At 43.7% G+C, this 24843-nt stretch overlaps 1 protein-coding gene across 2 annotated transcripts in view; it reads right to left on the reverse strand.

The window, feature by feature from the left end:
• The window catches only part of PAK5 (p21 (RAC1) activated kinase 5), a 289610-nt gene that overhangs the window by 17067 nt on the left and 247700 nt on the right, over positions 1-24843 (reverse strand). For both annotated transcript variants that reach the window (XM_032419648.1, XM_032419649.1), the window contains exons 4-6: positions 22640-23425; positions 6310-6801; positions 3986-4119 (exon numbers count right to left, since the gene is read on the reverse strand). In XM_032419648.1, coding sequence (XP_032275539.1) covers positions 3986-4119; positions 6310-6801; positions 22640-23425 — 1412 coding nt within the window. The remainder of the gene's footprint in view (positions 1-3985; positions 4120-6309; positions 6802-22639; positions 23426-24843) is intronic.

The following is a 24843-nucleotide window of genomic DNA, read 5'->3' on the forward strand; positions in this document are numbered from 1 at the left end:
TTGAAATGATCAAGAGAGGCAGCTCCCTTGGGGTCTAGTGAACAGTCCATGCTCTCCAGCCCATGTCTGGAAAATCTACAGGAAAGGACAAAGAAGTCTTGGGATATGAGTCCTAGATCCTAAGGGTTGGCACTGAGGATGACAGGGGCCCAATATAAAGCCAAAGGAAAGAGACCCCTATTTGCTGACTTTTGGGTCATTAATGCAAGTGCACTTCCTTAGACTCTCATGGGTAATTCCTTAGGTATTGATAAACCTCCAGGTTCCTACAGAGAGACGGCACTGAATAGAGCCAAGGTTCCAAGTATGCCTGATAGGTGACCTTGACCAAGCCCTTTTAACTTCCTCAGGTTTCTTTTTTCCTCATCTTGGAAATGGGGACATCCACAATTCTCTTTAAGGCTGGACTTGGACAACACGGTCTTTGGATGTCTAAGATCCCCCAGGATTAGCCCTGCCTCCAGGAGCTGGAGATTCCTGCTGCTCTAGGTCCTTCCATCAAGAAGGAAACCGGACTTAGTTACTAATAACTACGTGTAATTGGATGATTCTTGAACAAACTGACCATAGGAATGAGAAAGGCAAGCATAGCTCTGGATATATACTCCCACATTTCATGGCTGCACCCTTCTGAAGAAGGGTTCTGGCTTCAGAGGAGACTGAGGTCAAGTGACCTGCCCAAGGTTACCCAGCTAAGAAAGTGACCAGATCATGATTACAACCCCACCTCTTTTTGAGTTCAGACCCATGCTTTTCCAATGTCCCCATTGTATCACATTGCCATGGCAACTCATATGAATGGCTTTTCAGCCATGAAGAACCTCGGTGGGAAGAATTACTTGGCCATCAGTGCCCTCACAACAACCCACAGAGGCCTAACTCATCTGGGTATAAAACTTACTCCCTCTCACAGAGACAGTGTGAAACTCAAGCCAGACAGTGAATGTGAAAGAACTCTTAAAAGTCATGCCAACAGAGGAGACTGTCAGGAGAGACAGAGGGTGTAACTGACCAGAGCCCAAATTCAAGGACAGCCTTGGAAAAATCACCCCGGAGAACTCTTAGCTCAGCAGGACAAGGAAATGGATGGCCCAGAATCTGTATCAGTCTTGTTGATGCCAGCAAACCATGTCTGAGTAAAATTAGGATTCAAAGTAAAATCCAAGGAGGTGGCCAATTAGGAGAAAGTCGAGGGTATAAAGTGGATGGGTATCCCTTCTCTTCGAAGAGGCTTATTCCAGCAATGCCTTGGTCTCCTACTAAGGCAGGCAAGAAGAAAATGTTCTTGTCTGAGAGTGGAAATCTACAACTTCTGTGTTCTTAGTTTTGTGTGAGTGGGTTTTGTATGAATGGGCTGGTCATTGTGCTGGATTGTGAAAACAATGGATGACAACTTCACATCTGCCCACAGCAGAGCCCTTGGAGGTTTAGAGCATCGTCAGCAGGGATAAGCTCAAATATACCTTAAAAATAATTCAGGAGCAACAATCACCTTCTTTAATAAAATTCATTTTTCTAGGATTCCATGAGATTCCAGTTATTTGAAGTAGACATAAAGATTATTTACAGGTCAACAACAACAAAAGTTAATGGAATCTGAGCTCCCATCACTGACTGAAAAATCACCTTTAACTGGCCTATGTGACAAATACTACTGATTCTGAATTCAGTGGCTCTGAAATGTATAGGACCCACTGTAGAAAGACTGTGCTTTCCTACTTCTGCAGGGAGGAAGCCTGAATTGGGATAAAGATGCCTCAGTTCTGGAATCAAATCCAAATTCAAATCCTGGCTCTGTTTTGTAGAGGTGTGTCAAGGTTACATGAGTTAATGTTTGAAGTGCTTGACACTTTCCTTTGCCTTCTAGAACTCTCTGTTCCTGGAAATCAGTAGGATGTAATTTAATAAGATGTTAGGTAGGGCTAAAAGTTTGGTATCCATAGGAAAAGCTGAGCACCTGGCTACCTTATGGTCAGTCTGGGTAGAGCCTGAGATTCTGCATTTCTAACAAGCTTCTAGGTGATGTTGATGCTGCTATTCTCCAGAACACACTTTGAGTAGCAAGGAGTTATTTTATTAATCAATCAATCATTCAGTAAAGCATTTATTGAATATCTACTATAGGAAACTCTCTGAATGATTCAAGAATTAAAATTTAAATTTAAGATTCAAAGGATTTCAAGTTCTAAATATTCAGCGTTCCTTGACATACAATTTCTCTCCGCTCTGCGGAGCTCTCTGCCTTCAACAGGAAATTATTGACAAAACTGGATGGAGAGGATTAGAGAACACAGTGGATTCCAGAGAGGCTAGCTCTTAAGTGGATCCCACTGACACACAATAAAAACTAAAAAACAAAACAAAACAAAACAAAACAAAACCTTGACAAAGAGAGAGCTCCAGAGAGACATGTGTAGCTATCTGAAGCTCTCCAGGGCAGGAAAAAAAAAAATCCTCTCCTCTGGATATATTTTTATTAATGGTTTTAGATGTAAGTCACCTTTGTCTTAAGCTTAGGTTTCTTCAGTATATTTGTTTCTGTAAGTTAAGATGATCTTATGTGTTGGGGGGGGGGGGTTGTGTCCTATGGTTATACCAACAGGGATCTGCCATCTGAAATGTTGGTGATAAATGTTCAGTGTCTTCCCTTATGTTCTTTTGTTTTTAGATAGTCTACTGAGACTGAGAGCTGTAGGGGGTTAGGATTGAAACATCGCCCGATTTTAGGGAGAAACAGCAGGATATTCTATCCCTCACAGTGTTCCTTAATACCTTCTTGCTACCTTGCTTTCCCCTTATTGTTCACTTGGATTCACTTATGATTTAGGCACCATTTCAGTGATATCAGCTAACATGTAGTGCCTCTCCTTCTTGACAGTCATCTCTTAGCCTTTTGGAGTTTTATTTACTACCAAGAGCAAATTTAAAGTTTCCCAAAGGTAACATGGTTTTTTAAAAAAATATGTCTGTTCCTTAGAACCTTGCTTCTCTAAGGTGGTCTATGAACCAGGAACATTGGTGTCATTTGGGAGCGTGTTAGAATAGAATATCATGCCCCTTCCTATTGAATCAGGTTCTGCACTTTACTAAGACCCACAGGTAATTTGTATGCATATTAAAATATGAAGAACACTGTCTTAGCACATACTTTGTCTCCCTTCAATGTCTTTTTCCTCCCACTTGCCTTCTTAGTAAACTCCTATGCATCTCTCAAAACTCATCTTGGTTATCACTTTATATTGGAAATCTTTCTTTATTTTCCCTGTTAGAGATACTCAGGTATTCTTCTTTGCTGCTTCTATATCTCTTTCTACTTCTGCACAGGTATTATATTTATTTCTAACCTGTGACATCCTTGAGGGAATATATTTCAGACTTTAATTGTTTGTATCTTTTGTGTCCCTGGCACTCAGGAAAGAGCCTGGCACATAAAAGGTGATCAATAAACAATTAAATGACCAAAAGTGACACATCAGGGAAGCAAGAAGCAGAGGTAATAATAATTAACCATTGTTACTTGCAAGACTATTTAAAAACAGAATTGAAGAATTTCAATTACGTAGGTTTCTTATTATAACATAAAACTTTGACTCATCTTCCATCTGTGTCTTCCTCACCCAGGTACTCTTGGTGGTATTACCACAGTGCAATAGCATGGCAACTCAGAATAAAATTCAGTTTTAGAAAAATACATAGGAATGGGAAATTCTATTGTTTGGCACCAAAAGTCCATTGTCATCAGCTTGCTGACTTAAAATCATTAGGTATTAATGAATTTCTGGAGGACAAGGAGAATGTTAACTGAATGAATGAATTATACATACAGGATATTACAACAGGCACTTAGGGAATATAAAGTCATTGTCCCCAACTTCAAAGGGCTTACAATTTATAAAGAGGTCATAGAAACAGTCATTGAGGCCTTACCCTGGAGAAGAAATAATAAGCACTTGGAATTATTTGTCTGGATAATGAAGAGACATACCTGGTATGAGTGACAATGTCCGTCAAGGCACCACCTTCTAGAAATTCCATGACCACCCAGAGCTCATCGCTGACAAGGTAGCTGTTGTACATGTCGACCACGTTGTCATGGTGGTAATCCCGCATTATCACAACCTGGGCAAATGGAAAGATGCTGTTTGACTTGTGATGGTGAAATCTGGCTTTCTGTTCTCTTATGGCCCCAACTGTGCCGTGAGTAGAATTGATTAAGAAATATTGATTTTGGGGGGATTTATTCAGGAGTCTATTATAGACAAAAAGTATCGAGGGTAGCTAGCAGCAATAGAAGGAATCAAGTTAGTCAGTTCAGAGAAAATGGCAGCACAACCAGACACTGGGTTTGGAGATAGTAAGAGTGAAAACAGGCAGAACCCTGGCAAGGTTTATACTCACAAGAAGGACTATTGTTGACTGTTTGGGTGGGGAGCAGGTAGGATATGATCAGATATCCCTAAGGGTCTCTGTTAGAATGCACTATCCATACTCTACCATTGTTTAACCTGGCAAAAGATCACCAGCTCTAAAGGGCAAATGATGAGTATGAAGTAAATGAAGTGAACAGTAGGAGTGGGGCTACATGAAGCTAACGTAACATCTTGGGAGGAGGTCTGGGTTGAGTGTGAGAGAGGTTTGGGCTGAATACAGAGGATAGGTCTTGAAAGTAAAGACAAATATGACTCAGGCATATACAAGGCTAACTTGAACTTACCGGAGAGAGCTTCCAAGAATTGCTGCCCCGTGGCTGCTTCTGGTGACATTTTCAGATTTAATGTTAACTAATAAATTACAAAGTTATCTACATTATATTGCCCTGCCTGTTCTGGCATTGTGATTTGGAAATAAGTTCCAGAAATTAGCATTGTAGAAGTGACAAGCTGAAGCCCACTCACCTGGGGCTCTCTCTGAGATGTGGAACACAGCGAGAAAATGAACACCCATGGGGGCTGGAGCCATGTGTGCCTTCTTGTGAGCCTCCATAGAAGAGGGACCCAAAGTCACACCTGATTGCATTTTTATAATGTCTGTTAGGAGATGTGAGTGGTGCATCCTTTGCTGGAGACTGACGTATTAGCTAACATTGGAATCCTGACTTGCTATCTTTAAGACCTAAATTTTCCATCCACAAAAGCTCATTTCTCTTCCCTAAACTCTCATAAAATCAATAGATGACTATTACTTCAAAATATTTTATGTCCTTAGACATAGGTATTCATATTTTTCCACCTATGTGCATTTTAGAACTTTAAAGTAATAAGTGTAAAACGCAAATGAAGTGGAAAAATATGTGCATTTTAGAACTTTAAAGTAATAAGTGTAAAAGGCAAATGAAGTGGAAAAATACGTGCAACACATAGAAAAGGGTTAATTCGTTAATATATCAAGAGCTCTCACTTATCAATAAGACGAATGCTACCACCCTAATTGGAAAGTGTGCAAAGGACATATGGTTTAATAAAATAAAAATGGCCTAAAAACATATAAAAGTAATTTCACCCTCCCTAGTAATAATAGTGTTAATTAAAGCAGGAAGATTTATTCATGTCTATCAGATTAACAGAGATAATTTGACAGTATCCAGTGCCAGTGAGAATGAAACAGGACCATCAGTGAGGGTCCTCATTGTTACAAACTTTCTGTAAGTCAATACTCTATATCACTTTCTCTAAAGAGAAAAAAATAAAGAAAGGAAATCCTGAAATATTAATGTAGGCTATTTCTTGGTTGTGAGATTATGGGACATTTTCTATATTTTCCATATTTTCCACAGGAAGAATTCATCATTGCTATAGTTAGGAACACGTATCTTAAAGTTCCTAAAGAGTGAGAATCCATTGGTAAACTAACCTCTTTTGAGATTTAAAAAAAATGGCTACAAAGGGTATACATGGTACCACGACCATGTATATATACCCATGTAGATAGTGTAGCACAAGGCTTTGGAATCTGCTAGAATTCAAATCCCAGCTCTGCCATCAACCTGCTGTATGTGACCCTGGGCTAGTCACTTCACCTGAGTCCAGATTTCCTCGTGGCCATGGCAATAACATCTTTCTGTCTCACAGGTTGGTTGTGTGACTCAAGCCAGATCAGTGCTTAGCACGGGGGCTGATCCGCATGAGGCACCTTATAGAAGTAGCAGCCGTACACGCATAGAGGAAGACCAGAAGGAAGGATTGTGGGAGCATGGTTTTTGTATTTATATTTCCAGTGCTTTCTGATGTCCTGAACTGTACAGGTAATATTTTTGAAATGGGAAGTAAACGTTACACAGGAGAGAAAGAGTGATCTGAACACACCATCTACCTCATTAAAAAGCAGTTCTCGCCTCTGTTGCTTTCGGAGGTCCATCTTCTTCACAGCGACTTGTTTCCCCGTGTGTTTCTCGGTGGCGATGCACACAATGCCGGTCGATCCTTCTCCGATTTTGATAAAGTTGTCCAGGTATTCCCTGGGGTCTCCTGGGCTGACTACCAGCTGCAGAGCAGCCCGAAACTGTTCGTGGGACACCCTGGAGGGCTGCTGGTCTGAAGAGGAACCCCAGCTGGGTGGGGGGTAGGTGCTGGTTGAGATACTCAGGGAGCTCAGGTAAGAAGCCGTGGAGATGTACTGGGAACTGGTCTGCAGGGAGGGGTGGTGGTACAGGGTGGCTTTGTGGTACCCAGATGGGTACTGGTGGCTGCTTGAGGAATAGCCTGCTTTGCTTTGACTTTGAGGTAGTTTGGCGGGGCCCCTGGGGTAGGTGTCAGACCCTGACAGCGGAGGGCTGAGGACCATCTGTGCTCGATCGTAATCCACCTGGGAAGACAGACACAGATGGAGAATATTCACATGCTAGATCTGAATGCCGCAGTGAGCCAAGCCACAGCTGGCCTGAATGAAGAGCACCGTGCATGATACGGTTGTGGGTGATGCTTACCTTGTGAGGTCCGAGGTTGCTCCTGCTTCTACCCTTTACCCTACGACCTCCCCATCCAGCTGTTTTTTTCCCCCTTTCCCTACTAAAATCCCCAGAAGCAGGGACGCCTGGGTGGCTCAGTCGGTTAAGTGGTTAAGCGTCGGCCTTCGGCTCAGGTCATGATCCCAGGGTCCTGGGATCGAGTACTGTATTGGGCTCCTTGCTCAGCAAGGAGCCTGCTTCTCCCTCTGCCTGCCACTCCCCCTGCTTATGCCCTCTCTCTGAGAAATAAATAAAATCTTAAAAAAAAAACGAACAAACCCAGAAGCAGACTATGAGACCTGAATTTAAATGCAGTGGTGGGAGGTGATTCCAGGAGAAGTGAGACAAGGAAAGGGAAAACCAATAAAGGCTGAGTCATTGAGTATGATGGTTAATTTTATGTGTTTACTTGGCTAGGCTATGGCATCTGGTTGTTTGGTCAAAAACTAGTCTAGATACTGTGAAGGTATTTTTTTTTTTTAGATATGCTTAACATTTAAATCAGTAGATTTTGAGCAAAGCAGATTGCCCTCCATAATGTGGGTACGCTGCATCCCATCAGTTAAAAGCTTTAAGTGAAAGGATTGATGTCATCCACAGAGGAGAGGCTCTCTCTGTGTACACAAACAGCCCCCGCCGCAGGTTGTCTCTCTGGTGAACCCCAACATGCACAGCAAGTTACCAATCAAGCAACTGGAACCTAATACCACCAGGTAACTCTGCGCCCTGGGAGAGTATATTAAACATGTACCTTGGAGCTGTCCCATCTGAGGGGCCAAGAGCTGGGGTATTTATGCACCAGCTCCCTTCAAAACACTGTTTAACATCTGCTTCCATGAATATTAATTTCCTGGCACTTCTGACTTGCCATGTCCTGGGCTGGTAGGCTCTAGTGGGAAGAGACAGCGCTTAGACCAGAATTTCTCAATCTTGGTACCATTGATTTTGGCGTCCAGATAACTCTCTGATGTGGGCGAATGTCCTGTGTGTTGCAGGATGTTCAGCAGCATCCCTGGACTCTACCCACTAGATTCCAGTAGCATCTACTAACTTCTGCCAGTTATGACCAAAAACATTTCTTGAGATATTGCCAAATGTCCCCAGAATATGGGCAAAATTGCTCTTGGCTGAGAACTACCGCTTTAGACAAAGGAAAGCAGTGTTGGCAGATAGAAACAATAGGTGATTAAGGGATACAGTTGGGGCACCAACTGTACTCTTTGCTCCTAGGAAAGGGCCTTCTCCCACTCATGTGAACCACAGGGAGAGTTTTAGTTAAAATGTGCCTTATCCAAGGTGTTATTTGGTATTTAGACCCTATTTTCTTTTTCAGGAATAAAAGATCCCACCTGTCATTAAAGGATGTTAGTCTTCAGTGAGAAATTTCATGGGTAGAATGCTTTCCCCATGCTTTTGAACTCATATGCTAGAGGGGGGTATGTACTATCCACACACATAACCTAGCAGATATATGTAAAAGGGAAAATAGGCTCCCTGTCCTAAGCAGCTTTTCAGTGTGGACCATAAGGTAAACACATGCAATGTTCTCATCAAATAAGTAGAAATATAATTGAAAGTAGCCAACATTTGCAGGAGTGTGTGTGTGAAAGGAAATTTGGTCATCCCTCAAAAAGATTCTTGCAGAAAACATTCTACTCTAGTTATGAAGACTGGATTGAGGGAACTCAGTGGAGAATAGGGAGGGCAGACAGAGCAGGGATGGGGGGGGAGTCAGTGAGAGGTTTATAGGACACTAGGTGTACATTCCAGTAATCACTCCCTGGGAGGGATCAGGAAGGACCCCTGACTAGCCCTGGAAAAACTGAGGTCATGTCTGGTAAATATACCACAGCATAACACATTCACCCCCTTGCCCAGGACAGAAGGCACTAATCAATCACTGCCCTCTTGTGTGATATTCTGATGACAACACAATGCTGTGTATACCAAAGATGTTCAAAAAAGATTTTTTGATTGGACTTCAGGCTCCTTCTTAACACAGTACCCTAGGAAGGCTCTACCCCTCTACTGCAGTGTACATGAAATGATGTGGACATGTCCCCATGCCCCATCCACCCCAAGGATCTAGATCTACTCTAATATGGTGGGTACTGGCCACATGTAGCTACTTAATTGAAATCAATAAAAAAATAAAATTAAAATAAAAAAATTCAGTTCCTCAGTCACATTAATCACATTTTAAGTATCTAGTACCCACCACATTGGACAGCATAAACAACATTTCCACCATTGCAGAAAGTTCTATTGGGTGGTATCTTTCCAAATAAACCCATTGCTCCCATGCAGTACATTCATTAATTTATTTAGTCTACAAATTAATCCTTGAGCCACTATTATGTGCTAGGCACCATTTCAGGTGCCATGGGAAGATCCAGCAATAATAAAAATGGATGGTATTTCTGCCCTCCTGGGGTTTACACATTCTAGAGAAGCAGACAGATAATATACAAGAAAACCAATAAATGTATAGTATGCAGTCCAGTAGTAATAGAGATAGGAAGGGAAATAGAGGAAAGGGTTAAAATGAGCGAGGTGCCATCCTGGATGTGAAGGTCAAGGAAGGCATCTCTGAGAGTGTGCCATTGGAGGGATTAGGCGCAATGTCTATGTGGGGAGGGGTAGTCTGGGCAGAGGGCACAGCACCCACAGGGTTCTAGGCAAATACGGGCTTCACAAACAGCACAGAGGCTCTTTTGGTATGGAGGGGAGTCAGTTTGGAATAATGGCCAGAAAAGCAGCCAGAGGGATGATCATGTAGGTCATGGCAAGGGCACTGGCAGTCACTCCAAGTGAGGTGGGAACCACTGGAGTTTGCTGAGGAGAGAAGAGAGATATGAGCTTGATGTTGATCTCTGGATGCTGGAGGAGAAGAGACCTTTGTGGCAAAGGTGGAAACAGGGATGCCAAGTTAGCTTATTGTGGTCAATGTGAGTTGAGATTAGAGAGGGTGCTATAGTTGGGATAAGAAAAGCTGGGGCCCAGGGTAGGGTCTGAAGATAGAGCTGACATGATTTGCTGATGGACTGGATTAAAATGTGAAAGGAAAGAGTCAAAGATGACTCCCAGGATTTTGGCCTGAGCAACAGGCCATTTAATGATATGAGGAGTAGAGGGGCAGGGGTAGGCTCGTGAAGTGTGGTAATCAGCCTCCATCCAAGATGGCACCTGAGGATCCTTGTGTAGTCCCCTCCTACACCATATCAGGCTCATCTGTGTGATCCAAAGAATACAGTGGAAGTGATAGCAAGTGCCTTCTGGGACCGAAAAAGATATTGTGGCTCCACTGCCCTCTCTCTTGGATCACTTGCTCTGACTCTCTCCTGCTGTCACGGCATAAGGACACTTAAGAATCTTACAGAGAGGTTCAAGTGCAAAACCTCCTGCCAAGAGTCAGAAACTGAGGCCTTCCACCAACAGCCATATGAACCATCCTAGAAGTGATCATCTGGCCCGAGTCAAGCCTTCAGAGGACTAGCCCTGGCAGACATCTTGACTGCCACCTCTTGAGAGTCTCAAGGCCAGAATCATCCAGCTAGTTTAGTCACAGGAAACTGACCCAAAGAAACTGTGTGAGATAATAAATGTTCATTATTGTTTTAAATTGTTAAGTTTTGTGATAATTTGTTATACAGCAAGAGGTAACTATTGCATGGTAAAACCAAGAATTCTGGCATGGCCGTGTCAAGTTTGGGAGAACTATCAAGCATTCATGCAGAAATGTTGCTGAGGTGACTGAGACATGCTTTGAGTCCAGGAAAGAGCAGAAACAGATGACCCACACTTGAGATTCATTGGTGAGAATCATGCCATTAGCTGGTATTAAAAGCCATGCTGTTGCATGTGTAAGAGAAGGTCCAAGGACCCCAACACTCAGAGACCAGAAGCAGCAGAAGATGTTGCATAAAGGAGCAGAGACGTGGCCAGTGATGTAGGAAACAGAGTAAGGGCCTAGGGGGTCCTGAAACCAAGGGAGGAAAGCATTTCAAGAAGGAAGGAGTAATGAAGCAGGTCGGATGCCAGAGAGGAGTGAAGTAGGGTGGGGTATATTGCTCACTGGACCTGGCACCATGGTGGCCATCTAGAAGGCGGCAGGTGTCCCAAGCTCCTGCCCCATCACACAGCACGAGCCAATGTCTATTCCATGAGTCTGGCCACAAGAGCTGCACAAAGTGGGCTCCTTAACATTGTTACCGTGGCACCATTCTCACGTCTGCCCTGTTCATTGGCTCCCAGGTGACAGTGCAGCCCTTGCCAGTCTTGAGAACACCATCGTCTACTCAGGTGAGTTCGCCACTCAGACAGCCTTGCGCCAGCCAGCAGGAACCAGCAGGAACCAGCAGGAACCAGGGTACTGCGAAGCCAGGGCCCTGTCCTGGTTGTACAGCAAGAGAACACATGCTTTTGAGGGACATACTTAGGGTTCAATTCTGACCCTGACGACTTTGTCAACTCACTGAGCCTCTCTGAGCCTCAGGTTCCTTATCTGTAAAATGGGAATCATAAATACCTCCCTCACAGGGCTTTTAGGAAGCTAAACTGTGGCAACCTAGAGCAACCTGGTGTCTAAGAAAACAGGCTCTTGGTTTCAAAAACCTCGTCGGCCATTTACCAGTTGTATGACTTCAGGCAAGTTATTCCAACTCCTGTGCTTTGGTTTTCTCGCCCGTAAAATGGGAGTTATAACAATAATAACTACTTCTTTAGGTCATCGTGATCTCTAAAGGACTGAACACACATCAAAAGATTTGCCTAGCGACTGGCCAATACATTCTAGGTGCTGGTATCGTTACAGAAAGTCCTTAGCAGAGTGGGAATGTCAGAGAAAAATAAAGAGTAAAAAACACAAAAAACCAACCAGCTGGCATTTATTGAAGATAACGTACCGGTAGCATATGTATTCCTATACACTAATCCTCAAAACAATCAGAAAAGTTGCTTTTAATTATAATATATTGAACATTGCATTGTAATTAAGATGCTGTATTTGAAACCACACTGATGTTTTGCTAAGCCCCTGGATCTGGACGACACACAGGGAAAACGGGGGTGTTTATGTGAGGTGCGGAGGGGGAAGAAAATGTCAGCGTAAATTAAACAACTGGGTTCTTCCCTTAAATTAAGTTTGAGATTAGCCAGGCCCAGGCTAATTACAAGGCCAGCGTGTGAGGCAAGTGGGGTCCATGACTTTTCCTTTTGAAAGTATTGTCCTGGGAGCTATCACATGGCAGCATCCCCCAGTCTTCTGTGGAGGATTTGCTCCTGTACTTTAAGCGAAATTGAATTCATTCCCCACAAGCATGTATAACTGATCTCTGAAGATATATTAAAAATAAGAAAGCTGTATCCAGGAGGAATTGCAAGCACTGCTCCACACTGCATCGGGCCACTTTTCTTCTTTATCGACTGTCAGCAGCATTATCAGAGTCTACTCTTGGCAGCCAGCGAGTGGCATAAAGAAAAGGAGCCTTGTCTGCGTGAACGGGACCATTTCCAGTCAGAGAGGGAAGGCTGAGTTGTTCACTGGGAGCTAAGCATCTTGGAAATGAGGTCTTCGAGACAAAACCATGCTCTTGTTTTTCATGGCGGCTGGTAAGAGGCATAGACTCAAAAAAAGGATGGATGAGGAGCAACCACTCTCACAAGAGACCATTTTTGGAACCAAACTCGAGGTGTACTTATGGAAGGAGAACTGACTGCCCCCAGTGAGAGAACATGCGGTCCTCCCTCTGGGCTTCCATCCGTTCAAGGAGAAGATGGCAGACAAATAGCTGACTTTGGGAAGGAGAAGGGCATGAGTGACCCTGTTCAGGGCCACCATGTTGGCTTACTTATAGCCCTCAGTTGGGTCTTAATGACCCAACTGTGGGTTCCACGATGGTATTGCTAGCTTGCATATTTGTGGCACCCTCATTCTTTCTCTGAGAGTCAAGAAGGGGGCAATTTATCCCATTTTATTGTTGATAAAATGGAGGCTCAGGGAGGTGAAACTGCCCCTTTCAGCAATCCAAGGCAAATGGCCCCATACCCCCAAGAGGATTGCATAACGCAGTTCTTCTGCTCAAGTCAGTCTTACACTCTCAGGGAGAGTGTCTAGATGTCCTAGGTGCTAGGCACACTGGCATCACAGTCCTGCTTTCTTGCCTGCCTTGGCATTTCTACCACCAGCTGTCACTTCCCCAGTCTGTATAATCAAGGCTGGGGCACTCACTCCTGGAGAAAATGCAGGAGCATGTCACTGGGAGCCAAAGTAGGGCCCCTTCCATTAACCAACTGTTCTGTTAGGAGTCTATCCTTGTAGGAGTGATAAATATGAATGTTAATGCTATTTGACATTCGCTGAGTGCTTTCCACGTGCCTGGGACTCTTCTCAGCACTTTATACATGTGAATGCATTTAAACCTCAAGTTACATAATGAGACAGGCCTCATAATTGTTCCATTTTACAGATAAGGAGACAGAGGCACAGAGAGTTTAAATGGCTCATGCAAAGGTCCCAGAGCTATTAAGAAGCAGAGTTGGGATTAAATCCAGATAACGTCACTTTCAAACTTGGGCCTTTGGTATGTTCTCAGAGATATCCTTCAATGATAAGAAGGTAGACATGGTCAGGACAGAGGTGGGCATGGTGTGGAAAGACAACTACAGAGCAAAAGCCTGGTTAGTGTTTCCTTGGGAGCTCAGATGTCTGGGCAGCTGGGAGCAAGAAGCAAGAAATGCAAGGGCCACAATATGATGAACGATAATGCCTGGCTGGGGTGGGGGGAGGGGTGGTGGTGAAAGAAAATTAAGTTGTTTTGTTTGAACAGTCTTGCTTTAGAGAAATCAGCTCCAAATACACAACAAAGAAATAACCATCACGGCAAAATGAGCTGATCTCTATGTACAGAATTCATCACTTTCATTTTTGCATTGGCCAGACCAAAACTTTGTGTTCAGATACAATAATGCCCTTTCTTCCGCTAAGAAGCAAGCAAGCCCAAGCTTTCTTCTATAAGAAGGCTTCTTGGCCCTCTTACATGGCTCTTAAACTGTTATAATTACTTCATTGTCCTACCCTAAATCATCTTTCCTATGATATCCTATATTTGGAAGGGGGTGAAAAAAATCTGATGATTTTGTCCATATATATTGTTTTGCACAGACACGCGCATGTTCGTGCACGTAAGCAAGACTTTCAAAGGAGGAAAGCTTGACCTGTGTGATCTTTTTTACAACCTGACTTACAAATATATTCTAGAAAAAAAAAAAAGGAGCACATTTGACGTATAGTATCTTGAGAGGGAGGTAGGGTTTAATCGTTTAGCGAAACCACAATGCAGTGGTGTTGGCCCAGCGAGAGGTAACAGGTATTTAACAAGCAAATCCAATGTACTTCCCACCACCTGCACCATTTCCAAAAGATCTATGTTTGCAGTTTACCTTTGAGGACCTTATTGCAAAGGCATGGGACAGGACTGGGAGCAGGGGTAGGAAAGCCACTACGCAGGAGGGAAAACAATAAAGAAACACCAGAAAGGCTTCTTCCCACCCCTCCCAAGAGAATGGCCGGGGGATTTTGTGAAAGAGTAACTTCACAGAAATGAGACCAGGGTCTACAGACTTTTCAGGGGATTTCCATATGGCAAGATGTAAGCAGGGAAGACTAGATCCTTTTGCAGATTATCCCCCAGCCTGCCAAACTGCATAGCGGCAGTTCTAGAGGACCACTAACAGTCCCTGAAAATCAAATACATTCTGAAAAGGGATTCTCTCCACAGAAATCTTTAAAAATACTAAAAGAACATCTAAACAGTCTTGGTTTCCCTTCCTCTTTGAAACGGTTAATCACATATATTCATGGTTTAGTTTCCATTTTAGTTGCCTTTTAGCATACCATACAAATGAATTCTTAAAGGAATGTGCTTTTTCATGTCTCTATTCAAACCCAATCAAAAAATAAGGGCACAAAACAAACAAAAGGCTATATTATCTGGGAATAAATAATCCAGGGCTAACAACTCAGCTGGACTACCCTTCCACAATGGGCACAAAGCCTCCGAGGATAGGGTCAGACACGGGCTTGTGATGTATCAAAATTATAAATAATTATAGCAATGAATTCATTTAATCAATCAATTTCACCAGTGGTACGCTGGGGTGGACAGGGCATAAAACTCCACACAGCTATCAATTGCTCCGATTACAGCTGGCTGTCAGCCAGAATTCCCCTGATCCATGTTCGTTAAATGCACATTAATCTGAATTTGGCAGTGTAATCAAGGACCTAACTGAACTGTGAAATTGAATTCTGCAGTAGAACATCATTTGACCATTTTATGCCAAGGCTGGGGAAAAAAAAAAAAGGTTTGGTGGGGGGAGGGCGAGAGAAAGAAAAGGAAAAAAAAATCCTGCTGCAGCATCTCTTTGTCACCATGGCCTTCCGTACTGGTGACAGGGAGGCTGTGGCTAGATCACGCTGGACTGGGGGGCGGGGGGTGAGTGTGTGTCTGCGCCCAAAGAATGGGGGCCACAGAATGCTCGGTGAAAGATGGAGAGTCTCTCTTTCCAGTCCCCACAGAGCTACAAGGGATGGGAGGTGGCTGGTCGCAGTTGCTTGAGCGTGATGCTCCAATACACCTTTTCGGAGTACAATAAAGCAGAGACTGCTCAGCTCAAAAAGAAAAAAGCCAGGCTGGGTGTTGTTCGCTGTACATAAATCAACTGTGGGATAAAAGTGAATCACAGGCCTCTATTATCTGAGCAGGGAGAGGACATCTTAAATTGTCCTTGCTTGACTCGAAGGGAAAGATATGAGGACTAGCCTCAGCTTTGGGAAAGGAAAATGACTGCCTATAGGAATTCCAGAGAGAATCCATAACTAGCTTTCTCTGCAGGGACATTTTAGAGGCTGGCAATTAGGGGAAAGGGATTTATTCAATCCTGTGACTTAAATATGTATTTACTCTCCTGTGTCCCTCTGGTTGTGTCTTGCCGTGCCAATTCTCCCTGCCTGCCGTGGGCAGGAATGCCACTGATGGGGGCCGTTCCCCACCTGCCCTCAGGTGGGGGCAGCTTGCTGCATCCTAGTAAAACAATAGCTGCTGTTCCTGCTGGAGGCAAGGCTTCGAGGAGTGCCCAGCCACGGTCAGTTTCCTCTGAATTACTTATTTTCATTTACAAAACAGAGTGGCCCTATTTCATAGATGACAAAGGGACACAGCCCACACTATGAGCTGCCATTCAATTTTGGTTCAGAGAGGCAAACCCGTGCTATCACTGCCAAGGAACAGTGGTCATGAGCAGGACCTCCGGGCACCTAAAGAGTCAAGGTGTCTATTTAAGGTTCTAATGCAGAGGACTTGGGAAGTAGGTTAAGTTCTGGATAGTCAGACACTTGCTGGATTTCCAAATTGCATGCAGCAGAGAGCCATTCACCATATTTCGTGTTTTGCAAGGAAATCTCGCAAACCCTGACAGGGGCTTCCTAGTTAGGCATGTAGGAACTTTTACCTTGTGATGTGAAGTTAGGAGAGCCGTGCGTTTCTTTGCCTTACAGAATATATAGCAAATGGACACTGAGAGAGTTTGGACAAGTGGCTTATGATCTGTACAAGTAGGCAAAGCCTAGTTAAAGAAATGAATGTCTGCGCTCAACCAGCAGGCTCAAGCATACAGGTCTCTTCCTCCACCTCTGGATTGGTATATCCAATTAACCCCCCACAGTTGCTGCTCCCAACTCAAAGAATGCATCTTCTGTTCAAGAGCAGATTACTCTGACCTGAGATCTGCCATTGCCTGCAGCTGTGGGGGTGGGAGAGGGGGGTAGCTGTACCTCTGGGGACCAGCTCCCTGCTGCGGAATAGGGTTCAAGTATGTCAGGGCCTCCAAGACAGCTGGGACAGATATTGCCAGGTCAGATTAATTTCATTTTAATTTGGTAATGGAAAACTCACTCATAATGACCAAAACACAATATACTTTGAACCATAGGAATATTCACGGGAAGATTTGTCCATTCTTATGCAAAGGACATGTAAAGCCTCCATCAGAAGGGACAGATGTTTGAGATGTTCTGAATCACCTCTTTGGATGTTTTATGAACCTTAATGAATATCCTATAAGTGCCTATATGTAAAGAAAAAAAAATCAAAATAATACCCATTGTCATATTAAGCAATTAGCACCTCTCCCTCCCTTCCTCCCTTTCTCTCTCCCCCAGACCTCTGATTTTTGTTGCAGCCCATAAGATTTCACAAGCATTGCCATTTTGTTACCCATTGGGTCCTACAGGATCTCTGACAGTGTTCGGCTGGGGTAAGGAGCTGCAGTTTTGTTCTTGAACCTTGGCTGAATCTGGGTGGGCAAGTGCCACAAAGAACAGTGAGTCATTCAGTTATTGGCACAGGAAGACTAAGCACACTGCCTCCACTGCTTTTTCCTTCCAGGGAAAGCAAAGTGACAGCTAAGCAGTGAAAAACCATTGCACTGGTGACCCCAGAAGAAAGATCTGGGGAATCGTGCCAGTTTTTCTTACACTCTTTGTCATCACTCAGAACCCTTTGTCACTATGTCACCTCTTTGGGCTGTCCTGGGATGCAGCACTGGTCATTTTGCTGCCTGGGACACAGGAGATGGTGGGGGTAACATAGACGGGTTGGTTGGCAAGAACCATCATCCTAACGACAGATGTAGAGTTATGGACGACGCTTCTTGCTTGAATGCTGCTAGGTATTCTGCTCTCTCTTAACATCTGACCTCTGTGGGAAGTCTGAGAATTTCATGCCCATTCTAGAGGGTAGAGTAAGCAGTAGGGTGGTGGGACTGGGGTCTTCAGGCTAGCTCAGTCACTCAGGTGTGGCAGGCTTTGAGGAAGTCACACAGCCACTCTGGCCTTGTGTGACCCGGATCTCTGAGGTGAGGATGGCAGAACTTATTAGTCTACACAGAATGGCTGTGAGGGCAAAGTCACATGGGACTTGTTCCCATATTTTGAGAATATGTAAAAGGTTACACAGAGAGGATATTTCTATGGCTGGCGTTAGCAGACATGGTGACATGTTTTCCAACCAGAAACATGCCGGGGAAGAGGGGCTAACACTGAGTGCCCACCGTGTGAGGACTCCTTTACATTTACTCATCTTTTTTCATCTGTAGAAGAAGGTCAAAGTAGTTATGGAAACACTCTACTTTACAGAGGAAGGAACTGAGGCACACACAAGATCATACAGCCAGTAAGTGTGTGAATCCAGGGAACAGGATTCTAGAACTTGTGCCCTTAATGTCTTCTGTAATGGGTGAGAACATCTGGATTGTCATTCATAAAACAGAATGAGACCATCACTCAAGGTAGAGTAAGTGCATATGAGAGTCTCAGGGATCTTTACTCTCAATGCCTCCTTCTGGCCCGTGGTCCCAGCTTTTTCCCCACAAATCACAGTCTGGGTGAGGCTAAGGAGCTTCTCGGAGGATCCCACCCTACTGAGAACAGAGAGAATCAAGTACATTCCCCGTGTGCCCCCAATCCATCTGTGACTCATCACGCATTCCTCACCAGTAAGGTGAGGGCTGCCTGCGGCGTGCACATCTGGGCCCCGAGACTTCAGACCCATTTTTCTGCTCCTCGGTTTTCTTCTGGGGAAATAGGAATGTTCGGGAATATATAGACTCTGGAGTCAGAAGGACCTAATTTTGGATCCTGACTCAGCTGTTTGCCTTCATATCCTTGGGAAGTCCGTAAAGAGTTAGCCTCTGAGTCTTAGCTTTCTCACTGTAAAAAGGAGATGATCTTGAAGTCTTCCAGAATTGCCATGACGGCTAAATTGGGTAGTGTTTGCAAAATGCTTAGCTCGGTGCCTGGAACATGGTAACCCTCAGCTTCACATCATAACTGTCACCTGTCCACATGCTACACATACAGATTCATGTGAGACTAGGTGTATTCATAATTAGGTTACTGTAATTATTAACGTAGTTAACCCTCACACAAGGTGATTTATCCCCATTTTACAGATGGAGAAGCAGAGTTAAGCAATTTACTCACCCAGTTATTAGTGGTTTATCTCTTGGGAGTTTAAGCCAGGCAGTTTATCTCTAGGACCCAGGCAGTTTATCTCTAGGACCTACACCCTTGAATGCCCCAAAGCACTTGACAAATGGTTAGCTCTGGAACAGTGATTCTCAACTGGGGCTGACTTTGCTCCCTGCTTCCCCATAGGTCATTTGATGGTGTCTGGAAATATTTTGGATGTTACAGGAAGGGACGTTATTGGCACTTAGTGGTAGAAGCCAGGGATGCTGCTCACCATCCTCCAGTGCACAGGACAGCCCCCCACAACAGAGAACTATTAGGCCCAGCATGTCCACAGTATCCAGGCCGAGAAACCCCGCTATTGAGTGGGACAGGACCACGCACCCTAAGGGAACTTCATGGCTGCAGGTATTTAAAGGAGCTTGTAAGAAGGCAAGGGCAAGGCTTGGTGCCTGCAGAAGCTATTCCTGGGCCACTGGGGATGTGTCCAATATCTGGCGAAGAGTTTGAGCCCAGAGAGCCAGATCCCAGCTCGGCTATGAGCTCTGCTGACTGACCGGGCTGTCTCTGAGCCCCTCAGAGCCCCCAGATTCCTTAGAGGCACAAAGCAGGCAAGAATTCCTGCCTTCCAGGACTGTGAGGCTCAACAAAGCAACAAGAGTGTCTGGCACACAGCGAGTGCTTAGTGAGCTGGCAGAACTGTGATTACACGGGGGGTCTTCCCAGCGGCTGGAGCCAGAGCAGGGCATGGATTGCTGGGTCAGCACCAACACACGCGAGCTGGAGGCTGCCTGCTCCCTGAAGAGCACAGGAATGAGCAAAATCAGATGCCTGGTGACACTGCCTCTAGCCAGTTTCCCTCCCTGTAAAGCGGACTTGTCTGCAGGGGACGGTGGAAAGCATTCTCTCTCCACATCAGGCTGTTTTTGGAGTTGTGTGGTGTGGATGGATTTTGGTTGGCTTTATTTGTTGCCCAAGGTTTTATCTGCCCAGCCCCAGCCCCACCCCCAAACTTTCAGAAGTAGGGAGATAGATGCCATACCTACAGATTTATAACATCCTTGATTCCTGTCATGTCAACAGGAAAATTAGGTAGATAATGCTGGAGGAGTTTTTCCTGTGGGTTAAGAGTATTTTTTCTCCGTTAGGCCAAAATATAAAACTGGTGTCTGTCTGTCTCTTTTTCACATACACACATCCCTCCCTCCTTATTTTTGCTCTGTCTGGAGACCCATACAAATTTCATGCTTTCTCTTATTATTTGAAACATGAACATTACCCACCAGCCTCTAGGACTTTCCATGAGGCAAAGCCAAATTATCTGAGTCGTGATCTCTATTTCTTCCCTCAGCAGGAAATCCAAATGTGATTGGTAGATTTTTTAAGAGTACATTTCTAAAGTCACAGGCACCTAAGTCTTTTTAGAGAGATGTTATATTTTTAATCAAGTAAACATTTTAATTACCAACATGCCTCCCACCTCCTACCCTCCCACTAACCCTGCTTGTGATTTTCTCATGGGTCTCCTGTGAAATGGAACAGCAGCCCTTGATTATAAGGGCTGAAAAACTCTTGGTAGACATTCCCAAGGGTAAGTATGTTAATTTTTTTTCTGAGCCACAATAGCTTTCTGCATTGTTTCTGGGTTTAACAAAACCAGATTCCAGAGCAGGTCTGCTTTGCCTTATATTTGGAAGTCTGTAGGAAGAGAGATCTAGCTAGGAATGAAGAAATCTATCCCCTCCCTCCATCCTCTTCCTATTCTTCTACTTAGCCTAGAGTTCTGGTGGCCACTGGGGCTTCTCCTGGGTTTTACTGGCAAATGCACTTGAGCCCCTTAAATAACGTATGCCCACATAAAGGGAAAAATACTGGACTAGGAGAAACATCAGACCTGAATTTTGTCCTTGTTTTGCAACCAACTAACTATGAAACCTTAAGTGTGACTACATGACTTTCTGGCCTTAGTTTCTCCTTCTGTGAGATGAGTGTGCAGGGATTGCTGGGGGGTTATATTAAATCCCAAATGCCTCTAGGGATTAGGCCAATGGGAAAAATGAATGAAGTGGGTTGGGCAGGGCCGGTCCCCTCTAATGGGGAGACTTTGTCTCCAGCCAATTCCATTTCCAATGCTAGGTGAAAATGTGGGCCCAGGGATATCAGATCATGCCATTTTTTTTTTCCAAGAGAAGCCTAAAACCCAGAAGTTGAAGATTCTAAGTGAAATATCTTGATTTTTCAGAAGTTGGTAATGACTATTTGGTGGAGGCACCAGGTCAATGGGCCAAATATGGCCCCAGGGCTAAAACATTATTGCCTCTGGACAGAACTTTTTCTATGATCTTGACCCAAACAGCTTCCTACCGTAAGTGTTCAAATATATCACACACACAAAAAATCATATTTGACCCTAAATAGCCAAAGCAATCCTGATAAAGAAGAACAAAGCTTCCTAATTCCAAACTATATTACAGAACTATAGTGATCAAAATAGTATGGTACTGGCAAAAAAAGCAGCCTCAGAGATCAATAGAACACATTAGAGACCAGAAATAAACCTACATATACATAGTCAATCAATTTTTGACAAAGGAGCCACGAATACACAAATGCAGAAAGGACAGTCTTTTCAATATACGGTGCTGTGAAAATTGGACAGGCATGTGTAAAAGAATGAAATTGGACCCCTGTCTTACACCACATACAAAAATTAACTCAAATTGCATTGAAGACTTGAATGTAAGCCCTGAAACCATACAATTCCTAGAAGAAAAATAGGAGGTAAGTTCCTTGGCATTGGTCTTGGCAATGATATTTCGTCTTCGACACCAAAAGGCAACAATAGCAAAAGTAAACAAGTGGGACTACATTGAAATAAAAAGCTTCTGTGCAGCAAAGGGCAAGATCAGCAAAATTAAAAGTCACCGATGGGATGGGAGAAAATATCTGCAAACCACATGTCTGTTAAGGGGTTAAAAAACATATACTGAACTCATACAACTCAATAGAAAAAAAAAAAAAATCCCAAATAACCCAATCAAAAAATGGACAATAGAACCTGAAAACACATTTTTCTAAGGATGATATACAAACGGTCAACAGGTACATGGAAAGGTTCTAGACATGACTCATCATCAGAGAAAAATCAAAACCACAATGAGATATCCCCCACACCTGTTAGAATGGTTATTATATTAAAATTTAACTTTAAAATGAACTTTATTAAAAGCTTACCATGTAATCCTGACCTTTTTTTTCCTTTTCAACAGATCCTTGTAAACTTTGCCAGAATGCAGGAACCACTGTATTCCTCCATCTAATGGCTTACAATCATATGCTTCTTAACAGAGGACTTAGTATAATAGGGGCACACAATATTTATTAGTAGTATATCAGGATGGCTTTCAAATAAAGAATTTTTTTTTGCCTTTCAATCAGAAACCCTGTAGGAGATCTCCAAAGACTTTGATTTTAATGAATAAATGTGCCTTGCCCTATATCCTCTGCCCTTGGGGCTCATGGCTGGAAATCAGGTAGGGTTTCAATATGGATTCTCACTTAAAAGGCAAACTTTCATCACATTAGAATCTGACTACGTGAGAAGGTCATGCTAGCACCACCTTTGTGGGGTGCATGCACACGGGAGGGAAGGAGGCAGTGAACGTTACCTTTGGAATGCACATTGTGGGCTCGGACAAGCGAGGGTAGGTGTAGGAGTTGTACGAGTGTCCTTGGGGGTGGGTTTTAAATGCACTGGCTCCGAAGGGCATCATCGGTTCCTGGAGACCCGAGCCTGACCTGGACCTCTGCCGCATGGTAGGCTGAGGGCTGGTCTGATTCAGGTAGGACGACTTTGGCCTCCTATCATAGTCATCCAGGCTGGGTCCCCACTCGCTTTCACTGAACACCAGACTCTCCTTGGAGCACCCACTGGTGCCTGCAGTTCGAGAAGGCGTGAATTGGAATGGATAATCTAGAGGGGAACTGCTTGAGGCTCTCTGGTACTCCCACTTGAGGTCGCTGTATTCACTTGGTTTACTTAGTGAGTCCAAGTGTGCGTGATAATCAAGGGGAAATCTGGCGAGATCGGACTTCCAAGGCTTCATCTCAGGATAGTGGGCCTCCCCGTGCTTGGTCTTCGTGACGTGCCCATTTTGCTTGGCCACATGGCTGCTCTTATAAAATGGATCCAGGTCATCGCCATAGAGACTTTTCTCTCGATACTTCTCAGTCGTGTAGTCAGCAGTGGTATCGGATTCGCTGGAATACTGTGAGAAGGTGATGAAGCCATTTTCTTCCCGATGGCCTTGACCGTGGCTGGAGGCTCCCTGGTCTGGGGTGGGCGGGCTTTCCTTCCTTAGGGAGTTGGAGCGAGTCACGGAAATGTTGTCAAAGTCCTCCAGCAGGCCGTTGATGGAGGTTTCCTTGCACGGTTTATTTCCTCTAACGATTGTCTGGGAACAGTAAAGGGAATGCCATTTAAAGAAAACATTTCATGCTTTCAAATTGATGTTGGAATCCCGCCCCTATTCCATCTAATTTAAACCACAGAGGAAAAAAGACCCCAGGAACGTCCCCTAAAAAAGTGATAATAAAAAAATTGTTGACTGATTTCAGTGGTGAAATAAGTCAAATATTCTTAAATTGCAAATAATCTTAAATTGCAAATTTTCTTTTACCTATCTCAATAGAGAGATCAATTAAACATCAGAAAGCCATTTAGAAGACTATATAAGCAATTGTCTTATTTACCAGTTTAGGGGAAACCTCCTCCCCACCCCTTCCCAAACCCTAACCACCTAACAATAAGATGATTATAATTTTAAGTCTATAACTCATTAGAAAAAGCATATTATTTTTTACATCCATTATTCAGATTATTTGCAAAACCAGCAAACACCGTCACTTGAGGATTAACATACCCAGAAATGGGCACACATTTTTTCTTTTCTTACCCTTTTATAAAGGAAGACATATGAAAACTGAGGTTACCAGATTTTATGGAAGAGGAAGGCACTTTCTGAACTGTAAGTAAGGAACAGCATGAAGATTACTTGTGAGATTTTATTTGTGATCACATGTGATCTTCTCATTAAGCATCTAACGGTAATACCTGCTAGAGCCACACTTCCGTATCATCATCGCTAATGTCCGATGGCTTAGCAATTGATGTGGTCGTACTTGAAATCTTAGTGACAAACTGCCAAGCCCAAATGTTACCTTTAATGAACCTAAATAACACTGGAATACCAGGAACAGAAAGAAATCACAAACCACTTACAAAGCCAGTCAGCTGTGCCTTGACAATGACAAGGTTTGCTGCAAAATATGATGGGGGGTGGGGATCAAAGAACAAAGTGTTGTGACTCCAGACTTCCAGGATTTTAAGAGAAAAATACCTTTGAGCAAGTAGCAAAGGAGTTCAAAATCATCTCAGTAGAATAGAGGCTTTCGAACTAGAGGACAAAGTCAAAGCGGTCCTAGAGCATACGCTTTATAGATCAGCGCTTCCCAAAGTCTCCAGGATGAAAGACAAGGTTTTGGTTTTTTCCATCCAACCAGTCCAGGATGAAGACTTTTGGTCTGTACCCTTTTCTTTTAAATAAACTTTCAATTCCGGAATGGTTTTAAATGAACAGAGAGGTTGCAAAGAGAACATACAGAGCTCTCATATATCCCTTACTGTACTGTTAACATCTTACACTGCTATTAACTAAACTCCACAGTTTATATGAATTTCATTAGCTTTTTCCCTAGTGTTCCAGGGTCCCATCCAGGATATCTTGTACTTATTTGTCATGTCTCCTTAGTCTCCTCTGGTCTGTGATAGTTTCTCAGACTTTCCTTGTTTTTGGATGACCTTGCCAGTTTT

This window comes from Phoca vitulina, unplaced genomic scaffold, assembly GCF_004348235.1.
Source record: "Phoca vitulina isolate PV1807 unplaced genomic scaffold, GSC_HSeal_1.0 scaffold22, whole genome shotgun sequence".
Taxonomy (NCBI): domain Eukaryota; kingdom Metazoa; phylum Chordata; class Mammalia; order Carnivora; family Phocidae; genus Phoca; species Phoca vitulina.